Source organism: Physeter macrocephalus, chromosome 14, assembly GCF_002837175.3.
Source record: "Physeter macrocephalus isolate SW-GA chromosome 14, ASM283717v5, whole genome shotgun sequence".
Classification (NCBI taxonomy): Eukaryota; Metazoa; Chordata; class Mammalia; order Artiodactyla; family Physeteridae; genus Physeter; species Physeter macrocephalus.
The window spans coordinates 17,300,299-17,311,847 of record NC_041227.1 but is presented as its reverse complement, the minus strand read 5'-3'; the positions used below and the strand labels follow the sequence as shown (position 1 = coordinate 17,311,847).

At 43.0% G+C, this 11,549-nt stretch overlaps 1 protein-coding gene across 8 annotated transcripts in view; it reads right to left on the bottom strand.

Annotated features, from left to right (window-relative positions):
- CHD6 (chromodomain helicase DNA binding protein 6) overlaps positions 1-11,549 on the bottom strand; it is a 228,940-nt gene that overhangs the window by 94,609 nt on the left and 122,782 nt on the right. For all 8 annotated transcript variants that reach the window (XM_055090837.1, XM_055090842.1, XM_055090841.1 and 5 more), the window contains 6 exons: positions 9,095-9,181; positions 8,760-8,894; positions 4,993-5,114; positions 3,046-3,289; positions 1,676-1,852; positions 858-1,001 (listed from right to left, as the gene is read on the bottom strand). In XM_055090837.1, coding sequence (XP_054946812.1) covers positions 858-1,001; positions 1,676-1,852; positions 3,046-3,289; positions 4,993-5,114; positions 8,760-8,894; positions 9,095-9,181 — 909 coding nt within the window. The remainder of the gene's footprint in view (positions 1-857; positions 1,002-1,675; positions 1,853-3,045; positions 3,290-4,992; positions 5,115-8,759; positions 8,895-9,094; positions 9,182-11,549) is intronic.

Below are 11,549 nucleotides of genomic sequence, written 5' to 3'. Positions count from 1 at the left end.
CGGTCTGGGAGGATCCCACATGCCGCGGAGCGGCTGGGCCCGTGAGCCATGGCCGCTGAGCCTGCGCGTCCGGAGCCTGTGCTCCGCAACGGGGGAGGCCGCAGCAGAGGGAGGCCCGCATACCCCAAAAAAAAAAAAAAAAAAAAGTCTATTCTCAAATTATACTTTCTCCATGAAGTCGTTCCTAATTTCCAAACAGATGTGATCTTTCTCGCCTTTAAAGTCCTCAGCTCTATTAACTGTTCCTCTTATGGCATTTAAACTTGTCTGCCTTATTTCTGCAATGTCCAGTTGAGATTTCTACCCATAGTAGATAGATTGGTTTGTTTTGAAACAGCTTTGAGTCTAATAAGCTAGACTCAGGACCAGATCTTTGAAAACAGGACATTTAGTTGATTTGGACAAAACTGGACTTGCCCACTACTCTAGTATACACACCTGCCTTCTTTTCCTCACTACCTGTGTATTTTGTTGCACTCAAGAAAATGAGCCTGGAAACATGCTGCAGGTGATGGAGGAGGAGGGATGAAGGATGAAGAAGGCAGAGGAGGAGGGAAGCAAGCCCCTGAGGCCAGAGCTATGAACAAAATCACTGAACTTACATACGAGATCAGTGAAGGCAAGAGGCCGGATAAAAGGCATTTTGGATGTTGATTCATTTATTCTTTGGAGTAATAAGAACTGCTAATAATCAGTGTATCCTCTTCAACATGAACAAATTAAATAAAGGAGGCAATGCTCATTTTACGAGGGATGTGAGAACTTGCTAACTCCTGTCCCCATGGTGACTTGTTTTTCCCTTGATGGTGAAGGTCATTACCACATTGTCTCCTCAAATCCTGCGGGCTCCTATTTACCTGCTCCTCTGTTTTCAGATCTCCAAACTCCTCCAAGAAAGCAGTCTCTGAAGGAAACTGTGACGGCTCCAGGAAGTTGAGTAGACTGAAGAGCTCCTCCACCGAGTTCTGCAAGGGCGTCCCAGTGAGCAGCACCTTGTGTTCCTGCGTGGATTCACAGCACGGGATGAACAGGGTCTGAACCACCAAAACAGCAGGTTTTGGTGGGAAAATGATGCCAGGGCATTCTGGGCTTTATTGGTGGCAATTCTGTTTTGCCAGATGATGATACTTCATCATCAATATAGGAAAGAGGCAGAGGTTGGTTATAAAACATGTGACTCTACAGAATACGTGTGACAACATCAATAAACAGATCAACCTTCCTTTCACATCCCTGAGCCCAGGAGCAATTTCACGTTAGTTAAAGCACCCATTCATTCATCCATTCATTCATTTGATATTATGGAGTGCCTGCCTGCCACAGACTGGGCACTGTGCCAAGGAGTAATGTTGAAGGCCATCACCTTTGGTACCAGATCATTCAGGGACCTGGAAACAAGCCAAAACATCTTACATTTCCAGGTCACAAATTTCAGGGTATTTAAGATTTCCCTGGGTCCCTCTGGGAATCAGTCTGTGGCAAAGGCCAAATTGTTGACCCAGTTCGTAACAAAAAAAATTTGCCTCCTGCACCATCAGAGCTATAGTGGGCAAAAAGAAAATCTAGGGTGAGCAGACTGTGCACAAGTAAGCTGCACGCAGATGGCTAAAGAATGCTTCCTCTACTGTGAACAGAAGGGGCCTGGTGTTTATGCAAAGAGCTTGCCAACTCTCACCAGGGCCATGAGCTTCAGGCCCTCCAGAAGTTTGCAGTTCCTATTCTTCAATCTGTGGGCTTCATCAATGATCACACAGCTCCAGTGAATCTTCTTCAGCTCTGGGCAGTCTGCCAGGATCATCTCAAACGTTGTAATGACGACATGGAACTTGAAGACTCCTGACAGCGCGTTTCCCTGAGGATGACAGAACCAAAGACAAAGCTTTACGCAGGGCCAGAGAATCCAGCTACTGGGTTACCGGCTGGGTTAGAGGAGGCAACACTATAAATGCCAGGACCTAGGTGAGAGCCAATAAGCACCTCTTCCTCAGTTGAGAAGAGAGAGAATACGAGAATGAACCAGCTATTTAGACAAGAGAGAGACCCCATTACATCAATAAAACAAAAGCAAGAGAGCATGTACCCTCACAAAAGTGAGACAGAGAAGCAATATGGAAGGCCGAGAAAGGAAGCTTTTTATTTATTTACTTGTCGTGATAAGGAAAGCAGATGGGTGCTGATTCACACAGTCCCAGCCAGAAGCTGGTCTATGCATAGCTTGAATGCCCAAGGAAACCCTCTTTGCTACTTCTCAGGTAAAATTAATTTCACCTTGTAACTTGCGTTCTAGAACAGATTCGACATCATGATACTGATTCACCCAGGACAAGTGCTACCACCAGGACACACCTTTGTCTTTCAGCCTGTCTTAGTGCTGCCATCGCTTTAAAAAGCAGAGCTTCATCACGTTACAGCACGTCTTAAATTTCTTCTAAGTGTCTCCTCCTGCTGTCTGTGAAACCCCTGGGGTGAGCACTGCCTCTCCTCTGAGTTCATTTAATTTTCACCTTATTTATAAAAACCAGAGCTCCGGACAAACATACAAGGATACTCTGCAAAGTGATTATACTTAACAAAAATGTCTTAAAAAATTCTGTTGTGCTTTTAACCATTTGTTTTCTCTTTATCCTTCCATGTCAAATCTGTTAACCTTCTCTCTCTCTCCAAACTCCCTGGCTGAGAATCCTTCTTTTGTACACGAATTCCTCCGCTCACCTTCTTCACTGAGCACGTAACAACTCAGATAAAACCTTCTGCATGTAAAAGCAACTTCGTAAGCCAACCAAGAAGCCAAGCTTTCCGTGTCCTAAAGAGCCTCTGGTATAAGCCAGAGTGGAAAGCATGCCCTCCAATTCTGTGTTTTATCACAAATTAAATTACCAGGAAGGAGTAAGAAGTCTACCTCAATAAACATGTGACTCTACAGAGTAAGCCAACAGTAACCCAATGCAGGGCATTAAACTCTGGAAGACAAGGGGCAGAAAGGCTGTTTTGAACCATGACATCAGAAAGTTGTCCCCAGGTCTTTGTGATTGGTAGAGGGCTCACCTGTGCATCTCGGTACACCATCTCATACTGCTGGATCATCTGCCTGCTGATCTGGCTGCCGTGGTACACAATGGCGTTCATCTCTGTCCACGTCCGGAACTCCCGCTCCCAGTTAGTGATGGTGGAGAGGGGGGCAATGATGAGGAAAGGGCCGTGGATTCCCCTGAGGAATATTTCTGAAAGGAATGTGATGGACTGGATGGTTTTCCCTAGGCCCATCTCATCAGCCAAAATGCAGTTTTTTCTGCAGAGTAAGAAACACAGATACTTCATCATCAATATAGGAAAGAGGCAGAGGTTGGTTATAAATAAAAGGATACTTCAGAAGCGTACCTTGGCCTGTAAGGTCATCAGTGAAGGTTTTATCAGCATTTTCCAGAGATACAACGGAAGCAAGTTTCTATTATCATTGTTCACACCCTGCCTACTTCCAAAAAGGAACTATTGCAACTTGTGAGAAAATACATGAAATAGGTCCATTTAAATATAAACTAAAGGGCTTCCCTGGTGGCGTGGTGGTTGGGAGTCCGCCTGCCGATGCAGGGGACACGGGTTCGCGCCCCGGTCCGGGAGGATCCCACGTGCCGTGGAGCGGCTGGGCCCGTGAGCCATGGCCGCTGAGCCTGCGCGTCCGGAGCCTGTGCTCCGCAACGGGAGAGGCCACAGCAGTGAGAGGCCCGCGTACCGCAAAAAAAAAAATAAATAAATAAACTAAAAATACCAAAAATTAAAATAATACTGAAACAAGGAGAAAAAAAAATGCCTCAAATCTAAGCCAGTTTCTCTACCTGACAAACGTCATGGAAGCCAAGGCAAAAACAGAAACATAAATTGCATGATTCTCATTGTCTATTACTTGTGTTATCAAAGGACAAACTTTTAACCCACATACTAAGTTCCTTGTCAAGAGTAAAAACGCTGGTCTCTTGTGGTGACCCAGAATCACGGACTGCACACAGCTGTGACCCCGGAAGAGTGTGACCCCTGAAGAGTGTGGCCCCTGTCTGGTCTTGCTCCTGACTGTACAGGTGGGCAACCCCAGACCTGGAATGTCTGAGTGAGCCGTGCCCTGACTTACACTGTGAGTGGTGAACAGGTGGCAGAGACAAGGCTAGAACACAGGTCTCCAGAGTCCCAGCTTGGTGTGTGTTCCACTACATACTGTCTTTTTTCCTTTTTTTTTTTTTTTTTTTTTTTTGCGGTACGCGGGCCTCTCCCGTTGCGAAGCACAGGCTCCGGACGCGCAGGCTCAGCGGCCATGGCTCACGGGCCTAGCCGCTCCGCGGCATGTGGGATCTTCCCGGACCGGGGCACGAACCCGTGTCCCCTGCATCGGCAGGCAGACTCTCAACCACTGCGCCACCAGGGAAGCCCTATGTACTGTCTTTAAAAATCAACACCGGGGGTACACTCTAGAATGTTAAGAAAATCTCAACCCATCTTTCTCAAATTTCATCTGTTTCATTTAGATTCTGATAGGAACTACAGCACAGAGTTGAAAACTGAGTATTACAAGTCTAGGCCACCCATGGCTCACAAACAAGTAGCAGAGTCGGGGCTAGAATCCAGATCCATTCCCCTTTAGAGCCAACTTTTGCTAAAGACCGGGAGATAAAAAAACAGTTTTAAAGGATCTTTTGGGTTTTGTTTCATCTAGGTTGAGCCCAACCTTTTGGTTAGACTGGCAAAGAAAAAAAAGCACAGTCAGCGATGTCTAAAGATCATTCCTTTTGGTTGGAGAAACCAAACCAAACCGAATCTGACATAAAAAATAAAGTCCTGGTATGCCTGATGTGCAAAGATCACCACTAAACCAGTGGCTCCGATGCACTCCCTTGCCACCCTGCTATTGCTACTCCACGCGGGCTAAGCCCGCAATCTCCTTCCAGGCACAGACATCTGGTAGAAACATCATCCCTGAAGACAGGACCAGTTCTGGTTCCGCACCTGTTATACCAGTTAAAAAGAAGCCAGTTCATCCCCTCCAGCTGGTACTCCCGGAGCTGGTTACTGTTCTTATACTCTCGAGACTTCTCAAGTTTCTGCCAGGAGTCTGAGGCAGGTCGCTCCTAGGGAAGGAGAGCAGAGAGCACAAGACACAGAGAATGATGCTTCAGGACCAAATATGCAGAGGGACACAGGGCAATGAAGGGGAAGGTGGTAAATCTCAAATGCTGTCCTACAGCTGGCTGCAAACTACAGTTACTATCTTCTGACTAATGAGCCAGCCCTGTATTTTCTAGATTTCAGCAGATTAAACTAAGAACACCTCTATGAAATTTGCAAGCAATTAATGAAGAAGAGAAACAGACCCACCTAAAATCTTGGTAAGTATTATATTGCTTTACTGAGACTCTTAGAAATCACTCCCACTTACATTTTAATTTCCCTACAAGCCAGTATTAATCAGGTTTTTTAAGTTTTCTATAGACAGAATTTTTTTTTGTTATCTGTCCTTGTGGTATCAGCTCAGTAAAGTACAGTGGGTCAAATATTTTGTTGATTAGTTTCTAGAGTAAAGCCAAAAGCCTATATAATCAAAACGGTAAATTCCTTAAATTCACCATGAACATAATAGCAATCTTATTACTTTATTTTCCCATATGAAACACCAATTTCTAAATGTAATTGATCTTTATTGATATAAAATACCATTATTATCATATAAGTTCTAATATATCCAGGGAGCTTTATCTAGAGTCTTCATTCTGTCCTACTGCACTGTCTCTTATTGCAATAAAACCATACTTTTGAATTACTACAGCTTTATATCTGATGGGGAATTATTTTTCAAAAATGTCTTGGCTATTCTGTCTTATTTAGTATTCTGTATAACTGTAGAATCAATTTCAAGTTCCCTTAAAATTCTATTGGGATTTTGATTACTCTGGGGAAAATTTTAATTTTTAGGTATTAAGTCTTCCCACCTAAAAATTTTGCTTATTTATATTATTTGGACATAGATTTGATTATTTAGCTTCTAGACAAATTAAGCCCCTAAGTTGACACTTCAAGGTCTTAAAAATAAAAATTTTTAGCTATGCCTATAGTTATATAAATGAGAATTTTGAGATTGTAGCTTTTCTAACAGCAATTGTAGTCTTTGGTAGTTCTACTTTGGAGTATTACAATAAAGTTTACTCCTGAAATATGCTATTAACTAAAACGATGCCTTTCACATGTGAAATTTAATAAAATATCCCCAATCATTTCATATCACTGATATTTGGAGATAAGTGTAATCTGTCCAATCTGTTCAAGACCACTGAAAGTATCGTCTTTCAGAAACTTACCACAACTTACCGACAAGATTACTATAGCTGTAGTTAGGCTAAGCCCCTTGAAATAGAACTCTGCTGAATATTACTAACAGCACATAGGCACAGGTGTTTTTAGAAATAAAGGGGAAAATAATTTATTATGTCAAAAAATTAATTTTAAAGAGAAAGCTCTTAAGCAAAGATATTCCTATAGAAAACTCTCTTGCTCTGTTCCCTTAAAGAAATTACATTCTTCTCAACCTATAGGAATCATGCAGCCTGGATCCCCGAAGTCCATGTAACTCTTTTTAATGGCACTCTACTCTACTAGATACTATGGGGAGACTTCCTGGAATGTTCCTCATCTCTAGCGACTGAAATGGCTCACTCCTAGCATTGCAGATTTCTACTATGCTGCCTTGGTAGCGCTCCTGATGTAGAGGCATCACACTCTAACCCAGTCACTCCTCTGGGTTTTCCCTCTTTCTCCAGTGCTAAAGGTTTTCGTTTTACATCACCATTAACATGACCAGAAATTTCAGCCATCTAAGGATAAGGCTTGAAATCAGCTAGAAATTCCCGATGCCTAGTCTGGTTGGCTCCTAAGTGGTACAGACTACAGCAAGTAACTTACCCCAAGGCTCCACAACCTTTAGTGGCTACTATTAAGTTCAAAAGAGAACTGATTCTTGGAGTCTCCAAGGTGGGTCTTGACTATTAAATGACTGCTACTCTCTTTGCACAGTTGTTACTGACACTCATTTCTTGCTCTCCCAAAACTCCATATCTGACCTACATGTGACCAATTTTTTACCAAAAAGCTTTTAGTGATGGAATGTTCTATTCATCAAGACTGGTAGGGTTATCGCTAAACTTCACAGCCCAGGATAAGATCCCTTTAAAAAAAAAATTATTCAGTTAAAGTATCATTTGGAGCCAGCCCTTCTCTTAAAACATAAAAAGACAACTTTAATTATATTTTGAGCTCCCATTCCAATTTAGGATGAGAAAAATTTCAAAACATACCTTTTAAATGAGAGAACAAATAAATTAGAAACCAAAAGAGACAGGTGTGAAATGATCTCACAGTTCATTGAGAGATGAGGAGGACAGGAGCATCACAACAGCAAAGAAGGAAAGGAAAAGGGAAACTGACTGAAAACACTTGCATTCATATTCTCGCCAAGTGCATGTAGTCAATCTGAAGAAATAAGTGGGATTCAGGCTGAGAGAGTAACAACCTTGATTACTTCTAGATGGTAACTTAGAATTAGCTTCAGAATGAAATTCTCTCTACTCTCTGCTCCCCCACTGGTTTGCTTCTGCTTTGGGCCACATGCCCCAGTTAGCCTGGTGCCATATTTGTCCTGCACACACATGCCTCTTCCGTCAGCCTGTGAGCTCCTGGGGCAGGGCCTGCACCTACTTTCTTACTCTGTCCCACACAAGAATCAACCTACAGCAGGTGCTTAGTAAATGACTAACAAATTGAATTTTAAATGGACAACTGTTATAGGAGAGGGTTGAGAGAAAAATTCATTAATCAATCATGTAAACAAACACTGTAAAATACATAGGTTTCTAATCACAGTTCCACATCTCAAGATACCTCTATACCCTTCAGAGCCAAGAAACAAAAGCAAAACTGCTTTTGGATGGACTCCGACAGGGATCTAAGTTCAGTGTCAAAGTCTTGCCTTCGAAGTCCCAACTTTCCCAGTGATATATATAAAAACAACAATAAGGAACTGGATAAGAGTTTTTCATATAAAAATAGTGATTTTAAAAAAATAGAAAATAATCATTCCAGTCTACAGTTATATTCTTTCACAGCTCTGATTCTTTTCCCAAGTTAGTCACATCTTAACTGGGCTCTATCCCAATTCTGCCTCCTTTGACATTTTTGCAGCTTGGTGGTAATAATCCAGAATCAGAAAAAAAAACCAATTCAACAAAAACGTACTGAAAACCTATGTTTTATCTGCAAAGTCCCAGTGATCTATAGAGAAAGGACAGTTCTTCCCTGTAAGAATATTCCACTTGAGTAAAGGCAAAGGATAAAACTGAAGAAAAAGAGATCACCAATGGAGCAAGAGATAAGAAACAGGAACAAGACACTAACAACTTACTGAGCTTCTTTCCCAAGCCAGGCATTTCTTACCTTCTATCTTACTGACTCCATTTGACAACCATACACCAAGAAATCAAAGCTCATAGCCAAGCTTCTGAAATGTCACATACATCAAAGTAGAGCCCGGATGTAAAGCTGAGCCGACTGCTAGCAAAGTGTGATGTGGGGAGAAACACACCCTGAACCGCAGTTTCAATAGGAGTGACCAATGATAAGACACCACAGAAACCACTCAGGAGCACAGCCCAGGGGACACCCAGGATTGCCAAGTTCCTAAAATCACATGTTACAAGAGGCGCCAAACAGTGACATAGGTACATTACCACATGCTTAACTTCAGGGAGAACTTGCAGAGATTCGAATTCTTTAACTTTCGCAGGATCCACATCCTCCTCCAGCTCCCATGTACTTTCTTCGTAAGGCAGTGAGCACCACTTCACCAGGTAATGCGTCACTTCCTAGTGGGAAATGGGAGAGACACTCACGTTCTTTCTACTACATCACAGGAATCAGTCCTACACTGACAGACCTATGAAAACCTCCCTACAATACAGCACACGAATGCCATGAAAACAAGGACCACATGTTAACGAAACGTGCAAAATATCTTCGGCAAGCGGCGAAGACACTTTGGAAGTCAAAACGGCAAAATACCCACCTCTCCAGTTTCTGCATCCTTGGTGTGGGCCACCTCCAAGATGCGATCAACCTCCACGTAGTCTGGGTTGAACAAGTCTTCGTCAGGCTAAGGCAAACAAAAAAGAAGAGCTAAGAAGTGTCCCCCATCCCTCCAACCCGGCATCCAGTGTTTTAAGTGACCCCCTCCTCTGGGCCCTACTGGGCGGGAAACACAGAATGAAAAGGTTTCCCTGAAAATAAAAGTCACCTCACCGACATTTCTTCACTGTCCCCAAATCCTCCTCTTCAGGACTCAATTTAAAGAAACGACCACAACTTACAGGCTGCCCCACCAGGGTGAGACTTTCTTGTTGGTCATTACAGTACTGAGCAAAAATCAGCACAAGGAGGATTTCCAGAGGTATCCCTCGGAAACCCAGAATTACAGTTTGTTTTTCTTCTTAATACCAATAACAATAACAGTTAATATTGGAAGGAGGCATGGAAGGAGCTTCAGGGGTACTGATAATGTTTTATTACCTGATCTAGGTGCTGGTTACACAGGAGTGTTTATTTTGCAAAAATTCACTGAGCTGTACCCTTAGGGACTGCTTACTGTTAAACACACTACGCTTCAAAAAAAAAAGTGTGCTTTCAAAATAATAAGATTTAGAAATATTTAATGTGTGTCCAGTGCTTTCATTTTAGCCTGTAAGCTACTTTATGGAGTAGCAGGTGTCATAATTTATCTTTACAGATGAGAAAACTGACTCAGAGAGGTTAAATAAGTACCGTGACCAAGGCTGCAAAGCCACGTGAATCAGAACATTTACCCGGGTCTTTCTTGCCCAGATGCCCTCCTCCTGAAGTGCAGCAATGTTCTTATTACCCCTTACGCTAGAAGGCACTTTAGGAGCTGTTTAGTTTCATCTTCCAATCAACGCAGGAACACTTTTTTATACAGCATCCCTGGCGAATTCACCCTCGGATTCAATTATCCCCGTGTTCAGGAATTTATTGCCCTCTGAGACCTGACCCACTGCCAAGACAGCTTTACCTCTGCCTGTTCAGCAGTAGCATCATGATCTTTATCATTATTACTATTAAATTACAGCCTAATTTTCCTCCTGTAACTGACTCATTGGTGTGAACTGCTTCCTCTACAGCAGCAGTAACCAAGTTGATTCGTCCCTATCGGAACACCTCCCTAACCCCAGGTGTTCTTCAGATGCCACGTTTCTAGATCCCTTGGTGATGCAGAGAGCTAACCTTTGTGGAATAGTGACTATGGGTCGGGCACCATGCTTAGCACTTCTATCAACACTGCGTCATTTAATCCTCCCAGGTAGTCTGTGAGGGTGATAGTATTAGGAGTTCTGATTTACATAAACGGAGGATACTGAGTCTGAAGGAGCTACTGCAATTGGCCCAAGGCAAACTGCTATCTGGTCATTTTCCCCACTCCAAAGTTGTAAAGATCTTTAAAATACCAATGTGTGACATTACATTTACTTATTGCCATTTTCATTATTTCATTCATCCTCGCCTGTCCAGGTAAACCTGAACTTTGATTCTGTCATTTATTCTCCCAGCACTGGGTCCGGTGTTGAGGAGTCAGGGTCTCACAGGCCTCCAGCCCCGTGGGGTGTGGAAACTCACAGCCTTTCCAACCCCACTCTCCTTCACACGCGCCCCCGGCTACCTCATAAAGCGGCTGGAAATAATGGGTATGAAGAAGCTCTATTCAAAACTAGGTTATTATTTATTTCATAAGAATATCATTTATGCAAGTTATTAACAAAAATGTTGACTAGGTCAAGACTGAAGACAGCGTTAAAGCAACTACTCCCCACTCTCACTCCTCACTCCTTTCATTATGGCCTCCCATCTTCTCAGAAGCCTTTCCTTCCCCAAGGGTATGAATTCCCATTACAGTATTTCTACACATCCTAACACAATTTTCTATTCCCAACCAAGGGGAAAAAAAATCACTCCTTTGGGAATAAATCAGAAACCAGATTCAAGGGGCTTTGTAGGCTACATTAAGTAGTTTGGACTTTATTCCAAGACAACAAGAAGTGCTGAAGGGTCTGGAGCAGGAGAGGCCTAGAAAACCCTCCTCCCTTACCTGGGCACAAACAAGTGGTGACTGAGCAGACCCTGCGCCTAGTACCACAGATAGAAACACGAGGAAGACGTGGCCCTGTCTGTCTCGCAGGGCTCAAAATGGAAGACACAGACACGTAAACAAGTCGCTACACTGCAAATGCTTGCTAAAATAGAGGCGTGAATAAGAAGTTCCAGGAACCGAGGGAGAGTATCCAACAAGGCTTCACGATGGTTTTTCCAATTCTAGTCCTTCCTTTCTGATTCTCTACAGAGGAACAATGCCATAAAAAACAGTTCTCACAGGCTTTACAACAATCCTGGAGAGGCCTGGGGCCAAACGTTAAGGCTAAAGAAAAAGGACTCCATATTGGGACAAAAAGAACACT